This window comes from Alternaria dauci, chromosome 1 (genome assembly GCF_042100115.1).
Source record: "Alternaria dauci strain A2016 chromosome 1, whole genome shotgun sequence".
Classification (NCBI taxonomy): domain Eukaryota; kingdom Fungi; phylum Ascomycota; class Dothideomycetes; order Pleosporales; family Pleosporaceae; genus Alternaria; species Alternaria dauci.
The window spans coordinates 3,189,539-3,207,450 of record NC_091272.1 but is presented as its reverse complement, the minus strand read 5'-3'; the positions used below and the strand labels follow the sequence as shown (position 1 = coordinate 3,207,450).

The 17,912-nt window shown below is 55.4% G+C and overlaps 6 protein-coding genes across 6 annotated transcripts; 2 read left to right on the top strand and 4 right to left on the bottom strand.

Moving 5' to 3' along the window:
* Positions 1-4,425: 4,425 nt before the first annotated feature.
* Positions 4,426-4,866, bottom strand: ACET3X_000994 (uncharacterized protein; the record flags this gene model as incomplete). The annotated part of the gene is made up of 2 exons (XM_069446237.1): positions 4,426-4,783; positions 4,835-4,866. 2 exons carry the CDS (start codon positions 4,864-4,866, stop codon positions 4,426-4,428), a joined length of 390 nt encoding a protein of 129 aa, XP_069311236.1.
* A 3,627-nt stretch (positions 4,867-8,493) lies between these two features.
* ACET3X_000993 (uncharacterized protein) lies at positions 8,494-9,852 on the bottom strand (the record flags this gene model as incomplete). Its single annotated transcript, XM_069446236.1, has 3 exons — positions 8,494-9,438; positions 9,487-9,618; positions 9,682-9,852. The coding sequence occupies 3 exons, from the start codon at positions 9,850-9,852 to the stop codon at positions 8,494-8,496; spliced, it is 1,248 nt and encodes a 415-aa protein (XP_069311235.1).
* A 700-nt stretch (positions 9,853-10,552) lies between these two features.
* On the bottom strand, positions 10,553-11,734 carry ACET3X_000992 (uncharacterized protein; the record flags this gene model as incomplete). The annotated part of the gene is made up of 3 exons (XM_069446235.1): positions 10,553-10,793; positions 10,841-11,565; positions 11,618-11,734. 3 exons carry the CDS (start codon positions 11,732-11,734, stop codon positions 10,553-10,555), a joined length of 1,083 nt encoding a protein of 360 aa, XP_069311234.1.
* Positions 11,735-12,688: 954 nt separating this feature from the next.
* ACET3X_000991 (uncharacterized protein) lies at positions 12,689-13,231 on the top strand (the record flags this gene model as incomplete). The annotated part of the gene is made up of 2 exons (XM_069448347.1): positions 12,689-13,038; positions 13,090-13,231. The coding sequence occupies 2 exons, from the start codon at positions 12,689-12,691 to the stop codon at positions 13,229-13,231; spliced, it is 492 nt and encodes a 163-aa protein (XP_069311233.1).
* A 538-nt stretch (positions 13,232-13,769) lies between these two features.
* On the bottom strand, positions 13,770-15,017 carry ACET3X_000990 (uncharacterized protein; the record flags this gene model as incomplete). Its single annotated transcript, XM_069448346.1, has 1 exon — positions 13,770-15,017. One exon carries the CDS (start codon positions 15,015-15,017, stop codon positions 13,770-13,772), a length of 1,248 nt encoding a protein of 415 aa, XP_069311232.1.
* Positions 15,018-15,413: 396 nt separating this feature from the next.
* Positions 15,414-17,589, top strand: ACET3X_000989 (uncharacterized protein; the record flags this gene model as incomplete). The annotated part of the gene is made up of 2 exons (XM_069448345.1): positions 15,414-17,417; positions 17,467-17,589. 2 exons carry the CDS (start codon positions 15,414-15,416, stop codon positions 17,587-17,589), a joined length of 2,127 nt encoding a protein of 708 aa, XP_069311231.1.
* Between the last annotated feature and the right edge of the window lie 323 nt (positions 17,590-17,912).

The window sequence follows — 17,912 nt, the reverse complement described above, 5'->3', positions numbered from 1 at the left end:
ATACTGTCAGGGCTTTGGTAAACGAGTGTACTTGACGAATGTCAATAATGGGTAAAGAATGGACCTGTGTAGGCTGTCAGTCTCGGCGGAGAAGGCGCGTCGCTGGACCGGAAAACTCACTAGACTGTCGATGCAGCTAGGAATAGATGGCGATGCGGTTACGGCGTCGTCGCAATGTAGTCAATTTGGTCGAGGGTCTATGCTGTCATGTTTGACACTGACGGGTACCGGAGAATAGTCGTCGCGGGGTCTAGACGCACGCGGTACTGCACGAGGGCCGATCAGACAGTGGTCCACACGTGGGTGTCGGCGGGAAGACAGGTGCGCAACAAAGAAGCGTCGCGGTCGGTCGAGGAAGCGGTCAGTGTTGGCGACGCAGCAGGATTCGTAGCGGGAGCGTTTTCTTTGTTCTGAGCAACGGGTGGACGTGCGCGTCGTGGTTGGTGCAGCGGGGCTGGGGCGCGTTCTCTCGTACGTGTGCGATGCTAAAACGAGCGACGGCGACGTTGATAGGCAACGGTCAGATTACTAGTAATTGCGACGGTGGAGCGATATTGCTTTTGAAGGAGTGGTCGTGATTCGGAGAATCGTTGCAAGGGAGCGTAAGGCCTGGGGCGACGTGGAGAGCGGTGCTTGTCGGAGGGAAGAGAGAGAGAGAGCCACGGGGAGCCACGGGCGGGAAATGCGCAGAGTCGATGTATGAATGCGCCCGTTGGGGGGGATTGTCGGCGGGTGGTGGAGAAGAAGTCGGCTTCGGGGGGGCGTGGGCGACGGGTAGTGAAGAAGAAGAAGAAGAGGACAGGGCAGGCGTCAGCAGCAGCACTCGCCCCGGTGTCCAGGCCAAAACGGCGGCAGGTAGGGGTCGCGGGCGGAAGAAGGCAAGCGCGGTGGGCTGCGAGTCGCTAACTTGTCCTCCCTGCAGGAGAACCAACTGCTCACCCACTAGTGCCAGTGTCCACGACGGGGAAAGGCAGGGTTTCGGACAGCGGGCCTCTGCATTCGATAGTCGTAAAATAGAACTGCGCTTGCTCGAGAGGGAGTAGTCGGCCGGCGACGTTGGCGGTGCATTCAATGCAGAGCGTGCTACAAGACGAGACGGGAGAGTGGAAGAACGACGACGACGACGGTGACAGACGACAGTGGACAAGGCCAGGTGGACATGGTGTCCCCATCGGCAGCAGATTGCGCATGCCGCCTGTGGATTAATTTGCATCTGGCCGCGAGGCCCTGGTCGTGCAGACGGCTGTATATGCTCAAACGGCACTAGCCATGGGTAATAGATACCCCGGCTACCCTACCTGATCGACCCAGACACTGCATTCCTTGCTCACCATGATACCAGGCAAAACCCAAAACTCAGTAGAGCGTGAATGCAAGAATCTACAAAGTCTGGTTGTCCATCCACAGCCTCGCCCTCCTCGTTGTCGATGCGGAGGGGTCTGGAGATGGAGCAGCCACCAGGCGGCCAATGAGAGAAGGCGCAGCCCCTGCCCTTGCCCAGCCCTTCATTTCGGCATAACACGGGTCCCACTCGCATGCGAATAATAATGATCGCTCACCACCACGCCTCATGCTGCACCTGCACCCGTCGACATGCTTTGATTGTCTGCCTCGAGAAGCAATATCGCGGGACCTTCCCAGTGGCCCTGCAGACTGTAATTCCAACGTCTCTACCGGCTGACGTCCCAAGGCATGCAGGCCGGTGTGTCGCCTGCAGCCACACAATTCCTTCATTACCTACTCCGCAATCGTCTTTGCCGGCCTCGTGTCCACAGTCATTCCGAAGTGCGACCAACTGCTACTCTAACCGCGCTATCGTTTTTTGTCGGCCATTTGCCCTTTGCTGACATGTTCGTCTGCGACTCGCCAAAGTTCGTCCTAGGGCAGACGGCTGGTTTCGTCTTTCTGCTCGCCGCCTCCACGCTTGCGGCGCGCCAGGGAACGACATGAACTCTACACGTGCCCTAGGCAGGACTGCCATGCCTGCCATCAGCCCCCCTTGTCTGTGCCTGGCCTACCGGCACTTTCGGACTGGACTGTCCGCCATCTCTTGAGTGAGCCTGGCCATGACTGACGCCATTGCATCGACGCCTCAACTCTACATCGCCTGCTCTAAGGTTTCACTCCCATAAAGCTATAATTGGCAGACGTCGACGCTCTACAAACGTTCCCACATCGCGGATGCCGAGGTTCGCTGTCCGTGACTCGTTTCAAACTTCTGCGTAGGACTGTACGAGGAAGGCGCCAATATTCAGAGCACATCGTAGACAAGGCCTGGCCGATCCAATGGTCTAGCCAGTGCACTGTGGCACTGGGCTGTCCTACGGGGATTCCCCTTTCCGTCACTTGCTCTATACTCAGTCGCCAACTTAACCGTAATGCCAGCTCAAGGAGACGTCCGCCGCGACGGATCAAGATACCATTACCTCCCGATCGAAACCAATTCATTGTATACGCCACAGAGCTGTACTGAGCGATTCCCCCTGTGCCAAGTATCGATACGTCGAGCCTGCCGGTACCGACAAGCGCTTGAACGTTTCGAAACCGCTCCCGTCGACTGGAAAAAGAACCTCTGTTAACAAACAGAATTATAGGTCCACATTCACATTGGGCACGGTCACTGCGTTCATGCTATGTTGCTCCTCCTATACTCCGCCTCGGCTTGATGCCAATCCTTGTCCTCATCCTCTCACATCAACGACTGTGTCTACTTCATAATTCGCTTTTGTCTTTTTTTTCCAACTTTTGCATTTGTTTCCTGTCAGATCCACATTCCGCGCTCCTTCACAGGGTGGCTGTTCATGGGCTCCACGTCTCGAAACGCGTTCTGTATCGCCACCGCGAGGATCGGTGGGGCATGACGGCACGCATGAACCCAGGAACCCAATCCCCACTTTTGGCTCTGGCATATCCTGTTCTTGTAGGCTTACAGGAGTCTTAAGCATGGCTGGTATAAAAAATTCATTCCTATGATGCTGTGTGAAAAGCCAGCTTAGGCTGCGAGGAGCCATGCAGACTTCGATATCCCAGCACTTGGTGCAAGCTAAGCTGAACCCGACAAGAAAGGTACCAGCGCTCGACATGGTCCCGCGGTCGTCTCCAGACGATCTACACAAGATCTACGACAAGAGTTTTTTTGCCTTCAACCAACCCCCAGTCCCCAACGACCGCTGCGTTGACACTCGTCATGACCTGTCTGTTCTCCCTTCCCAACCCATACAGTACCCACGCCCAGACCCAACTAGCTACAACTATCGGCATGGTGCTAACGCGTCCCTCGCCACGACACACAGCGTCATAACCCCGCTCCAACCATTCCCAGTTCCTTTGATGGACCCCTCTCGCCGCGTGGATGTGCCCAAAGACATGTAGTCGTGGTTTAACACGCCATAGCTCCCGTTGAAGATGATCACACCCCTGCAAATAGGTAGGATTGGAAGGCGATGAATCGAGATGTCCTTTGGCCGGGCCATGCGTTGCTAGTATGTCTGTTGATTCCGGGATGGTGTTGCACCATTCGTCTTCGTTGCGTGGGTATTGGAACGCCCAGTTGCCATATTGTGGTGTCATGGGATTGCCATAGACCCGAATAATTCGGCCCTGGATTTCGAGTGTCCTCGATTCGTTGTCAAGGTACACCACGTTCCCCCATTCCAGCTCTTTCATCTTGTGTTCATCATTGTCTGGGCTTGCAAGCCGTGGGTTGCGATGGAAGAAGGATTGTTCGAGAAGCAGGTCATGATTCCCAGCTATTACAATTTTGTGACGGTGCGGCAGATCATTTAGCCACCTGAGCTGTAATTGCATCTCTTCGAATGTGCCGTTGATAGTCATGTCTCCAGAGTGGATGAGGATGTCGCCGTTTGGAACATTGGGTTTCTCGTTATGTGTGTCTGAAATGCATACAACCTTTACTGGAGTAGCGGAGGGTTGCGCCATGGCTATAGGCGGTCGATGGGCGTACAGCCATTGCGTGATGATGAGTAGCGGGTCTCGCTGCAGGTGCTGCCATGACGAGGGTGACTCAGGCGCGAACAGGTTGCTTTTGCCAAATGTAGACCGTGTGTTGGCAGTCATGTTATTGTCGTGTGTCTGAAGTGGCCGCTGTAATTTTTCTCTAATTTCACAATCTCAGTTGGAAACGTATGTTTGTGAGAGAGAGAACGCTTCGGTGTGAACAAGTGGTCGTGCTACTAGGCAACAATCCCAATACCAGCACAGCGGGATGAACTACTTGGTGATTACATTGTCCCAAACTCTGTTCTCCAGGACTACGGGTCGTGTATTTAGTAGATACCAGCAACTTTATTCTCCGGTACCAGTCCCATGGTACTTCGATATATCCAGCAACACCGTTTGAATGATGACCATCATGCGCTGACAGCACCGTCAGTATATTGTTCTGACATGACACCTACACTGAGTCTATTCAGCTGACGAACCCGAGACTGTGTCCACAACCGGCACGATAGCAACAGCTGTTGCAAAGTCTCCATCGTGGCTGATACTAATCTCGCACAGCTGCCCATCAAGTTCGCTCACGTCAACGAGTGTCGACATTACATGTTGCATTGCGACGCGTGCATCATCAGATTTTCCCGTGCCAATTGGGGCTGATGTGTAAGTTTCGTAAACTTTATCGAGTATCAAGCCTTGGGGTCGGGACGACTGATGCTCGCTGCGATCCACCGAGGTAACGGGCAGAATCATGATATGCTTGAACCCTCTCTCGTTGATGTCTAGATGGCTGCATGCTTTGCGACAAGCTTCCTTTGCGGCAAATCTTCTCCTGCGTAAGCCTTCTACCAATGTCTAGAATATCATGCGCACATACCTGCCGGCAAGGAATTGGGCGATTGAATCCATCTTCTTGGCAATTGTTTCTTCTGGCCCAAAACGATTCCAGAAGTACTGGCGTTCGTGATCGGTAAGAACTCGTCTCAAATATTGGTGCAGAGGCCGCAGAGGCTCGCCGCCGTAGTGGCGCGTGAGAACGGCTCGTAATCGTGGGACATTGCAGATGTCAGTGCCCACTCGGAACGGATATGGAAAGGGTCGCAACGGCATTGGGTGAGTCGAGTATCACCAAGCACGCAAGCTGTTGTAGAGTGTGAGTGTGTTGGACCAGGGCTTGGCAGGGTCAAGACGCATAGGTACGCTGTCTCTTCGCAGCTTGTATGGGACAGAGGAGCGCAAAAAAACATGGAGCAGCGGAAGCGACTCTCCGTACTTCCTCCATCAGCAAAAAAGACGACGTTGGCCAGATTCGAACTGACGCTCCCGAAGGAACAAGATTTCTAGTCTTGCGCGATAACCACTCCGCCACAACGCCGGTTGTTGCTATCGAGTACTTGTACTTCGATGGAAGACTGACAATTTTATAAATTGTTATGTCAAATACGTTGAGTCGGCACAATGTGGGCCGACGAGAACTGGCTGTCACAACCCCACTTACAGTTTGCCTCGACTCAACCGTTGCCTGCACAGTCCCTAACCCCCAAGACCTTGAGGAAGACTCTGTCTGTGTACATGTCGTTGCCGTCTTTGACGCAACCAGTTCCTTGATCCAAGTTTCCATGCGTGGCAAAAGACGTCAGTCGGCCGATGCGGACAACGGCTTTTGTTCCTTTGATCGCGCAAAGAGCCGCGTCGTCGTCCGCCGGAGTTAGGAAATGAGGCGACAAAGATACTCCCCGTCGGATCCCGACAACCAGTAATCCTCACTGAGGCTCACGTTCCATCTCTTTGATTCGCTTCCGCCATGCAGCCCGCAGATCCTTGGTACCCGACGCCTTCCTTGCTGACTGTAACCTGCGCCAAGGTGTCTGCGACACTTCAGGGAATATATTGGATGCAACCGGCACCAAAGTCGTCCCATGGGTTTTCTAGGTTAGGGGCCCCAGGGCATTCGACGCCGGTTCTGGGATCTTGGTGGTACGGCATCATATGCCTCAAGCTACGGTTGGCTCCCGAGGCCGCTTTGTGCGAGTCCGGCGTTGGAACAAAGAGCTGGGGGTATCGTGGCTGATGTGCATGCGGCCATGCGTTGGTAAGATCCTGCTGATGACTATCGCGGGGTGCGGTCATGTTCAAATGTGACCGGTTCCTCGATGAGTGTTGCCTTGCGTGTGTCCTTCACTCTATCATACGTTTTGAATAGTGCAAACGCGCCTGCGTCGATACGGGGTCTACGCAGTCCAATGCAACCACAAACTTCTCCACGCCTAACGGGCGTTCCCATCCTGAAACTCGAATCTTCCGGGCCGGAATACTCTCGCTGGCGGCGTAGCGTCAAATTTGCGCTTGAAACGAAGGATACTTGGAAATACTGCAGCGGCGCTTTACCCATGCCTATGCCCAGCCCAAGGCTAGCTTCGACCGTCTGTGTAAGAGAGACGAAAGACATGCAGCCGAGCCTGCTCGAAGAGCGAAGATCTTGGGTACGGAAAGACCGAGAGGTCAAGCTTGACATCTTTCTCTCCTTAGCAGAGGAAGTGATGCTCGAGCTGTTTGAAGTCGGACCACCGCTACCACCCTCCAACTTGAATTCACAACAGATACTCGAGACACTGGATGAACGGTTCGACGTGTTCAGTTTCTCTGGCTACCACCACGCATTCTGCCACTTCCTGAACCTGCACATTGATCAATACGCAAGCATCGAGGATTTTAACAACGAGTTCACGACGGTGCTAGAAGATCTGACCGACTACGGCCATCCACTCTCGAATACTCAAGCATGCTCTGCCTATTTCTCGAAGCTCCGATGCACCCAGAATCCATGGGTTGCAAAGAAGTTGGAAGAATGGGACACGCTGTCAGCAATACCTGAGATATACGACCTTGTGCAAGAATCACCGCCATGGGCATGCATCCGGCCACTGCACAGGTCGTCCCAGAGCTCTCATATTCCACCAATGTCAGAAAAGCATCCCGGAAATTCATGGAGCCACCCTCAAAGCGACACACCGGGTCTTTCAAATAGGAGCACTACGTCGTCCGATGGCTCCCATTCAAGACAGCTCTCTAGACAAGCAACCCATATCCAGAGGGTCGTTGCACAGGCCTCCAACAAAGATGTTGAGCTCGATCCCCAGGACTTGCGTGAGGCAATCGAGAAGGTTCTCACATCTACCGAGGCTGATAATCCCAGCTCAAAGAACGACACTATAGCGACCTCAGCATGCGCCACGCCAGACTGGTTAAACGCACCACAAAAGGTTGCTCCGAAGATACCGTCAACACTAGGACTACCACCTCCTGTTGTATCGCTACCTCGCAGTAGGCCTCCCACTCCATCGCGCGCACGCTCCGCATCGCCACGTCTTCCATCCGAATTATCGAGAACCTTGTCACAAGCAAGTCTGACGGTACCCACAACCAAGGCACGTCCACGCACAGCAGACATACCATACAAGATACTCAACCCATTCCAGCATCTTCCGCCCGTACGCTCAAAAACACCAACATATCCACCACCCCCACTGTCAGAGCACCCAGCCTTTCGAGACAGTCCCTTTTTTGCAACGGCCCACGCCCAACCAAATCTAATTTCCGTCGACTACTTCAACAGACCTCACTCCCATTCCGCACCCTTATATCCACCATACCAGCACTCAGTCTACTCGTCAAACAGCAGCAGCGCGCTCAGCCTCCCACTCCAAGGCACCAGCGAGTCATCCTGGTGCTACACAAGAGACAACCAAGAAGCCACCCAGGGACCGCACTCGCTCCCACTCCTCCCCCCATCATCTTCCATGTTCCTCCAACGCCAGAACTCAGACATTACCACTACACAAAGCAACAAGACCCCTTCTTCACACTCCTCGGCTGCAGACATTACCGCTTTGCCGTCCTTTGGCCCTAGTATCGACGTTAACGGCGACATGGTTCCGCCGCTGCCAAAGAGGAGCATGTTGCGTAAAGCGTCGTCTAGTATGGATATACTCAAACGGCTCAGTGGAGATAGCCTGCTCGAGTCGAGCGATGAAGTGCGTGAGCGCGAGGAGAAGAAGATGAGAGAAAAGGAACGAAGAGGAAAAGGGTGGAGTATTGGTGTGAATATTGCGAGATTTACACACAGCAAGGGTGTTCAGTAGGCGGATGCATGTCGTGTAATTCTCTGCTGTTCGTTGGCATTTTAATTCCTTGTTTCGTTGTTTATTGCTAACGTCTACGACCCATATACCCTACGCATTCGCTCAACTCTACTACTATACCATCTAGCAATATGAAGCGCAAACCAACCGCGCATAGTTGCAATGATTAAATATATATTCATCATCCTAGATGTCTACTAGTCCATTCACGCACGTGATCAAGTCAAGAGGAATCTCCACCCATTTCAGAATTGTGAGCACAGAGTAAACGCTTTGAATGAGGTGAGGATATAGTCTATGCTAGCTCCTCTATCTCGTATAGTAGTATCGCATTCCTGGTTCCTGCCGTGTCGTAGCCGGTGAAAGTTCAAAAAAAGCCTTCACAGGATGCCATCTACTGCGTCTCCCGCACGACCTTGTCAACAGCCTTGGCAAAGTAGTCAATGTTGTGCGTGTTCAGACCAGCCATGGAGATGCGACCGTTCTTGGTCATGTACACATGCGAGTCCTCCCGGATCTTGAGCACCTGCTGCTCTGTCAAGCCAGTAAAGCTAAACATGCCGATCTGGTCAGTAATGTGGTTCCATGTACCTGGTGTACTCATCTCCTCGAGCTTGCTGCGAAGCGCCTTGCGCATCTCCTTTATACGCCCAGACATTGTACGCAGGTTGTCTTCCCACTCGGCAAAGAGCTCGGGGTCGTTGAGGACGGTCGAGGCGATACGGGCGCCGTAGGCGGGAGGATTTGAAATCTCGGAGCGCTGGAGGATGGCGAGCTGCGAGGCGATGCGCTTGATGGTGTTCTCGGCATCGGACGAGGGAGATGTGACGAAGTGGAAGCAGCCTGCTCGCTCGCCGTACAGGCCAAAGTTCTTCGCATACGACTGCGCAATGCAGAGCTCGAAGCCTTGCTCGACAAAGTAGCGGATTGCCCAGCCGTCGGTAGCGAGGTCGCCGGAAGCGAAGCCCTGGTATGCTGTGTCGAAGAATGGGAAGTGCTTCTTGGACTTGATGACGTCGGCAATCTTCTTCCACTGCTCCTGCGTAGCGTCGACGCCTGTGGGGTTGTGGGCGCAAGCGTGCAGCACGATGATGCTGCCCTCGGCGGCATCCTGCAGAGCCTTGATCATGCCATCAAAGTCGAGGCCCTTTGTCTTCTTGGAGAAGTAGGGGTATGTCTTGTATTCGAGGCCGACGTTGGAGAAGATCTGGAAGTGGTTCGCCCATGTGGGGTCCGAGAAGTAGGCGGTCCGCTGGCTGTTGGTCTTGTAGAACTTGGCGAGGAAGAGGGCGCCCAGGTGGACGGCACCGGTACCGGAGATGGTCTGCAAGCTGGTGACCTGTGTGGTGTGAGCTCACGTCATGACGTCGTGGAGTGATGTCCTCACCCGCTTCTCCCTGATGGCGGGGCTGTCACCACCGAGGACCAGCTTCTGGGAGGCGGTTGTGAACTCTGCGAGACCGGCAATGGGGAGGTACTCGTGGTTGAGGTTGGGGTCGTTGCGGAGTCGGTCGTCGGCCTGTGCATGGTCAGTCGAGGGTGAGTGGGGATGGGAGGAAGGCGCCGTGGGCGTCGTGCGTACCTTCTTGACGACGGGCAGGATCCAGGGCTTTGCATTGTCGTCGCGGTAGGCGCCAATGCCCAGGTCGACCTTGTTGGGGTCCTCGTCGCGGCGGAAGGCAGCCATCAGCCCGAACAGCGGGTCTTCAGGCGCCTGGGGGACGACATTCGCGTCGAAAGCGGTGGCAGCCATGGGTTCGATGTGCGAGGAGATTTGGCTGAGTCGCGTCTGGGAGGAGGTCTGGGGAGCGGGAGTGGAGGGGGAGGAGGAAGAGGAGGAAGAGGAGAGTGGCTTGGGGACAGGTGAGTCTGGCATGATGATTACAACGTATGAGCTCTCCCACGTTTACGTTTCACCGCTGCGGCCGCCTAACAGAGGGAAGCCGTGTCCAGCCCACGCCTAACCCCGCAGTTTTGCTTTTCGAGGGCGAGATGCGGAGAACCGGGAGGCCGGCTCGAGACGATGCAGTAGGACAAAAGTTGGCTGACATGGCGACGGCATTCGGCCAGGGCATTATATAGACGTCGAAGCTCGGAAGGTATGCCGCAGGGTCGTGTGAGCAGGCAAGCCGAGGCACAAACTGCCGGCTTCCGCAGTTATGTCAGCCATACTGCCCTTCTCACATGCACGCCGTTCACCATCACCACTTCTGCCCTCGACATGAGTAAACTTGCTGCCGCACAGCTAGCGAGGAACCGTTGTGGGTCGCCATGGCTGCAGGCTGCTGGTTCAAGTATGCCGACCCCACACGGCTGCCACTGCTGCTTCTAGAAACTTGGTCCACTCAGAGCGCCCCGGATACTAACGGACGTAGCGCCATGTATTCATTCACATGCATGCTGCCTATCTACCAACAACAACAACAACACTACCAGCCCATCTGGTTCCCCTCTCATATGAACAAGTCCCACAGCACAAGTGTCGTGCAGAAGATGCTTGTGGCCCAGAACAGCTTCTGCGCCGTACTGCCCCGCTCCGTCGCCCGCTTGAGCTCCTTGTTTCCACTCCCCACATTCTCCGTCGTGTTGAACGAGTCCTGGATGAGCTGGTTGATGTGCGTCTCCTGCATGCTGAGGTTGGAAGCGAGCGTCGAGTGCAGTTCTGAGATTTCCATGAGCGACTTTTCCGTGGCACTGCTGGTGTCAGTAGCTGTTCAAGACGAGCGTGGCATTGCACATACCGGACTTTGTCGAGCTGGTCCTCGTACTGCTTGAGCATGTCCTGGTTCTCCTGCGCAAACAGCTGGAGCTGCTCTGCGTCCAACTGCTTCTCAATCACCGCGCTCGCCTCGTCCGGCGTGTAAGTCGACTTGGCTCGATAGTCCCCAGCCTCATGTCCAGCACTGCGGCCACCGTGCATACCGCTGTAGTCGCTGCTGGCTGGCCCTGTAGTCCTCGTCTTGTACAGCACGCTCTTGCTCTTCTCCACCTCCCGCATGTGCCTAATTTCCATCATGTCCGTCTGGAACAGGACGCACTGCTCCAGCTGGAAATCCAATGTCCACAATATGCCCTTTCGGTGTTCCTTGATTGTATTCGCCTTGGCCTCCTCAATCTCCTCCTCGACGCTCTTTGCTGTGATTGCCCCGCCTGCTGCCCATCGTCCAAGCGCACCAAGGCCCTGCTTTGCGCGCTTCTTCAGGGCAACCTGCGCCTGCGTCTCCTGCCGTACCTGTTCAGCGGCCCCTAGCTTCTCGATCGCATCCTTCAGCTGGTGTATCGACAATTTTGCCTGGGCGTCGATCTCGTTGCGCTGCGTGTCGCTGAGGTACTTGACATCTTTGTCTCCGGACGTCGATGCGGCACCTGCTCGCGCATACTGCTTCCGGCGGGGCGCATGTGCAGTCGAGAGATAGCTTTGTCGTATCGACTTCAGGTCTGTGTGCAGCTTTGCAATGTGGCCTCGCTGCGGCTATTAGCTTTCACCTTCAGGTCCCGGCGCGCGCAACTTGGCCTACAATACGGTATGCCTCTTTCACAAAGCCATCCAGGGCCTCGACACGAAATACAGGCGGCTCAATCGGACGCGCATTGTGCTTCGCGAGCACCTCGTTGAAGATTGGCGTAATGTCCATTGTGTGGGCGTGCAGTCAACCTGCTCATGTGAAATGACGATGCTCCCCGCGGGAGTGCCATGCTGGTCTTTCGCTTCCCAGCCAATGACGCACTATTTCACTTGCCCAAACACCGACAATCGTCATTCACTGCTCAAGACTCCCTGATATCGGGAAAGAACGCCTCCTGTCATGGAGAACCCCGCATTACGCATCTGCTAACAAAAGGGCGGTTCTACCGTAACATTCCTGGTGATAGTGTCACGTTCGCACTTGTCTTGGGCGTACCTCGTTAGCTCTCACCATCTGTCCGCCGCCCTCACGTTTGTCTGCCTGTTCACAACGTTTACGCACCCGATTGGATGTTCACACATAGACACAGTGTTGATCACAAGAATATTCATAGGGCCTAAGTGCTCAAGGGGTACTCGGGACCTCGAGTCCAGTCTGACGACGAAAACAGTTCGATATAAGATCAGGTGTCATGTATCGCCAACAGAGACATTGGATACACGCTCTATAATAGCAGCTTTGTCCTTAACACCAGTTCCATGGTATATCGCTCGCCCATTGGTCGTACGACCCAACATCTAGACTCAGCTTATACGAAGGCCCGCCCAATCGCGCCATCAGCCGCAAAGCCGCCTCGATTGAACCCATGGACTGGCCATATTAGGACTGCACAACCACAGTTCCTTCCCCCTTCTTTCACTTACTACTCGTGCGGTTGAATGAGCAAGTTTCTTTCGCTCACGTAACGCTTCGTCTCTGGTGAATCTGGGTTCTGTGCAAACGGGCTGTTGTCGAGTATATATCCTTCTAGCCCACACTGTGTCTTCTTTCTCCTCGCCTCATCCAAGTAATTGTAGAATCCTCGGATTGCCCTGATACTTCCTTTCCAGTGCGACCAACCACCACCACACCTCACCAACACCAACACCCATTCCTCCCGACAACCAGTATAAAAACACAAAGATGCACTTCTCAATCATTTCCTCGGTAGTGTTTGCCGCTACTGCTATGGCCGCCCCCGCTAGCATCTACAGCCGTAGCGATGAAGACTGTGTTCCCGACTCGTACACCATATCCGACTACACGCTCATCACCTCTCCCACCTCTGGAAGCGTCGAATTCACATTCACGTCTTCCTTTTCCAGCAGCATCATTGACGACCCAGTTCAGGCTGGCGCTCACTGCAGTGCCGCAGGGGCCTCTGTTCCCAATAACAACGAGTGTGAGGTCGCCAACCGTCGTCTTCTCTTCGACCTCCGTGGACCGCAAGACCAGGCTTACTACCAAATCACACATTCCTGGACCTGCTCTGGGTAAGTCTGTTGTAATCATTGTTTCGCGGGTAACAACTAACAGCACAACAGCAACCAGTGGATGTCTGGCAATGCGATCCAGATCGACCCGCTTCAGTGCGTCGTTGAGGGAGATAGGCGCGTCTGTACTGGTGGACCCCAGACCTTTGCACCTCAAAACGTGCGCAAGGTCTGCAACTCGCCTCAGTGCTAGTGGCTTCGTTTCGTCGCTCACTTCCTCGAGGTTGAACCGCAACTCCATCTTCTGGACAGGTTCCTTCTCAGTTGGTGTATCAGTGGGGAAGGGTGCAGTAGGCTTTGGGTCTTTGACACATAAATTGGGGTATCATGATTCTGGCTATCTTTCTTGGCTTCGATTCTCTTCTCAACTACCTAGATAAGGTAGACTTGTGCATAGAATCAAATGCGAAAAATAAAACTCACCTCACACATTCAACTTCTTCATCTCCGTCGCACTAGCTCGGACCACAGGGACGTTCTTACACACTCCAGTATGACACACCATGCTCAATCAGCTACTGTGTAACGATTGGTCGTCTTGGTACGAGCGATCGGCCATATTTGTTTTTCCGCACTTGAAATATGCCAGACGAATGCAGGTGTGGTTGGTACGCGGCAAGTGTTGCATATCGCTTTTTCCCCTGCCGCCTCGTATGCCACGACTTGTGCCTGCGCATGTGGAATTCTAGAAGGGGTCCAGACAACATAGTCGGTGAAGCTGACTACTGGCCTCACCCAGCAGCGCGCAACTGCTCCATGCTCTTCACTATGTTTCTGCGTTTAGCATTGATACTGGACAGGGCTGGAGCTTCGCCCCCGTTGGCTGCAGCTCTCTCGAAAAACTCCTGTGCTGCTAGTAGCTCCTGGTGGGCCTTTGCAAGTCGCCGCAACTGGTCTGATATTGAACTTGAGGATACATGTAGATCCATATCCCAGTCCTCATCTGAGCCCATCTTTCCCATGGTGAGATCACTTATCCACAAGGCGACATTGCCGCGGAGTTCTAAAAGACTTGGCTGTCTGTCAAAAGGTGGTGACATGATGACCTGATCGAGGCGTTCTGCAATCTCCAGAGCCTGGATCAGTTCCTCCCTTTGGATCGCCTCTTCCTTTGCAGACAGATCGTCTGGCCCTTTACTAAGGCTACTGTCGACTGACATACTTCGAGAAGAGCGTGTTTGGTTCGCAGAGTCATCACGCAACTCCGTTCTGGCACGCTTGCTCTTTTCGCAAACCTCGTAGATCCAGAGTGAGAACATGGGCGGGTAGAAGGCTCTCTCGTCGACAGCATGACGCTGCAGTTTCCGGTTCGGGTGTTGTATGATTATACGATTGTAATATTCACGAGCAAGCTCAAAGCCCTGTTCAGAGAATCTGTGCTCATTCAGCGTTTGTGGTCCGCGACGCAGGGCTATTTCAGCACCAATGCCCCAACGCCCATGGTTACGGGGATCTACAGGGCGCCCACCAGCAACCTGCGTCCGCAAGATCATGCCCCACGCTCTCCCCGCACGCTCGTAATCGCCCTTGAGCAGACAGCAATGCATCAGCGTGGACAAAGAGTCGAGGTGCGCCTTCTTCTGCGTCTCTGGTTGGCCATGGACGACACCGCTTTTGGACGTGGCGTTGACAGCGTAGAGACGTGAAGGTGGCCTGGCCATTTCCTCGTGGACGTTGACAGGGACATGATGGGGTTCGGCCACGCTCGCAGGCGCATGGGGGAAGGGTGGTGGAGGGACTTGATGCTCTTGGCTGGGCAATAGGCCTGCGACACGCAGCTGAGCTATGCCGGGCGCGGCAGACGAGGCATGCGATTGGACTGTGGCGCCTGGCTGCGTTTCGTCGTCTGCTTCGAGGTCGAAAAGCGATTCGTTTTGTTTCCTTTTGTCTTTATTTCTTCTCGACTTGCGGTACTGACTCGCGCGCAGCGAGCGAGTTCTGGCCTGCTCATCACGCAACTGCGAGGTGAAGTGCTGCATGGTTGGTGATGACGCAGGACTGCACGCTTATGCGGCTCTCTGAGCTGCAACGGCCCCCTACTTGGTAGGGCCGGGATGCAGCGGTGAGGCGACGCAGCGATAGCGGCCACGCACACACACACACAGTGTGGGGAGGGTTCTGGGAAATTGGAGTCTGTAGAGTAAAGGTGCGGCGAGCAGTTTCAGTAATAGGCTCGAGGCAAGAGCAATCGACGAGCGTAGCCCGAGGCGGCTAGCGGCGTGTCTGATTGGGAAGGCTCGGCTGCGCCGTACATGACCGCTCTGCCGCCGCTGGACCTCGTCGCTCTGACCGGAGACACATCGACCCGCCGACACCCTCTCCTCCGACCGTTTCTACTCTCGAGGCGCGCCTTCCTCGCCGGACGGCCTCACAACATGGGCCAGGCACACTCGACGGGCGCTGCGGATGCGCACACTCGGCGGCGCTCACGGCCGCTGTCGTGGGCGCCTGGGCTGCTGGCCTCGTCCCAGCCTAACAACGACACGGTGCCAGAGCTGCTGCATAGAGCCCCGGACTCGCCCTCGCGCTCCCGGCCCAGTACCACGAGACTCGCCAACCGCCTCTCCTCGCACTTTGGGCGCCACGATGCTGGCTCGTCCGCCCCCGAAGATGCCCCCGTCCCCAGTCGCTCGCGCTCGCGGCTGAACCGGGCGCGCTCGTCGCTCACCTCCATGACGGGCCTGCTGTCGAGACGCCCGCCGCTGCCTGCCCGCAACACCGAGCCCACGAGCGCCTTCACGGCACCGAGTACGCCCAGCAGCACGGGGCCCAGCCGCTCTGCGGTGAGGCATACAGCAAGTGACCGGGGGCCCTTCCTTCCACGTGTGCAGGTACCGGAACTCGGACTGGACTTTGACCAGCTGCTGCAGGCCAACTCACACACCGAACGTCCAGACGGACATAGACCGCGGCCGCTGGTTCCCTTGAGCCCACTGCGACGGGATGGACGGGCCCTCGGCATCCTGCCCTCGCAGCGGAGGCTACGCAACATGATAGGACACCCGCGAAGGAGACGGTCGCTCTGGCAGGACGGAGAGAACATGGACAACGTACAGCAGCTGAGGCAAGGCGAGGACCAGGCCGACGTGCTGTCAAGACTGTTATCACTCGCTGCAGCTGCCACGGCTGCCTCGTTGGTCGGTGATGACAACCAAGCAGCAACCCGAGACGGCACATTCGACACCTTCCTGCAGTCACTGCAGAACGGCAGCATAGCATCAGCGCTACGGGGCAACGAAGACGGCCAGAGTGGCGACACTCCCGGAGCCGCACAGGCTCCCCTCAATTTCTTCAGAATGTTCAGGTTCGGCACCAGCACCGACAACACAAGGAACGATACTACTGGTCGCCGTGGCAGTGCCTCGGGGAACGGTGGGGCAGAAGGCGAAGAAGACGGTGAAGGCAGGATGGTGCCGATAATCATCGTGGGCATCAGGTCCATACAACCCGGAAGCGGTACGGGACAGGAGGATGCGAGCATACCGCCCTTCCTCGACGCCCTCTCTAGCTTCCCCACGCCTCCCACGTCATCAGGCGACGCCAATGCGAATATTCTACAGCCACCGCAGAACGGGACCCGCTTCAGCCACAGAAGACGAGCCTCGATGGGCGGCTTCAACTTTCCTTCCAATTACGATAGCCAAAGACACCACCGTGGAACAACACAAGAGCGCTCTCGTCCATGGTCGCCCGTCACCGACTCGCCTCCTGGGCCCCTCCCCCCACCCTCTACGCCAGCCACGACGCTGAACTTCTCAGCCGGTCCATCAGGCGCAACGACCCCTGCGACCTCCACATCACCCCCTTCACCGACCACACAATCATCAGCACCTTCACGGCGGAATAGTTTCGTCCGCAGAGCTGCCGGTTCGACTCTCGAGCCTACCGAGGAAGAACCACAAACGCATGCCCGTAATGCTCGGCCGCGGCGCTTGAGCGAGTCGGATTTCACAAGATACGGCTCAGGCGCACCGCGCAGACGAGGCGTCGTGGAGCCAGATAACAATCCTGGAGAGGGTTCGCGGAGCTGGATCATCTACGTGCTGGGTGGAAGCTACCCCGAGAACCACCCGATTCTTACCACTCCCAGCCTGTTCACCGACTCGCCCACTTACGAAGACATGATGCTGCTCTCATCTATACTCGGACCCGCCAAGCCACCAGTTGCGAGTGAGGAGGACGTGGCTTCGGCTCCAGGCCTGTTCAGGATACGCGGCGATGCTGGTGCTCTTGTAGCTGAAGCCGTTGAGGATCAGGAGACAATCAACCTTGTTGCTGGTGCGCGCTGTCTCGTCTGCCTGTGTGATTTCGAAGTGGACGAGGAGGCGCGGAAGCTAGTCAAGTGCGAACACATGTTCCACAAAATCTGTATTGATCAGGTGAGTTGCTAGCTTGATTCATGGCGTTGCGCGTGCTAACTTACCCTAGTGGCTGACGACTGGACGCAACTCATGTCCACTCTGCAGAGGTGAGGGTGTGCATGAAACGGCCAAAGAAGCCGACGCCACCCCAGACGCTGCTACGCCTGCAGTGCCGCAAGCAGCCGCTTGATTAGTTCTCACCTGCAGCAGGCGGCGTTTGGCTCTTAACCACGAGGGCTTCGCCCAATTCCTTACATATACCCCTTTCTTACATGATTGGCTACTCTACCCGGATTGTTGGATACGAACGACTATCGTGTCAGGCTGTTTTCTTTATTTCCTGCAAACTGGAGCGTTCATGGCGTCGGCAATGTATTACTTGGATCTTGGCATATTCGGCATCACGGCATCACGGGGAAAACGGGATGGAATTTCGACTGTTTTTTTCTTTTGTGGCGGGCAGCATTTCAACGACTTGCTACGAATCTCTCACTGTATATGCGGTAGAATGAG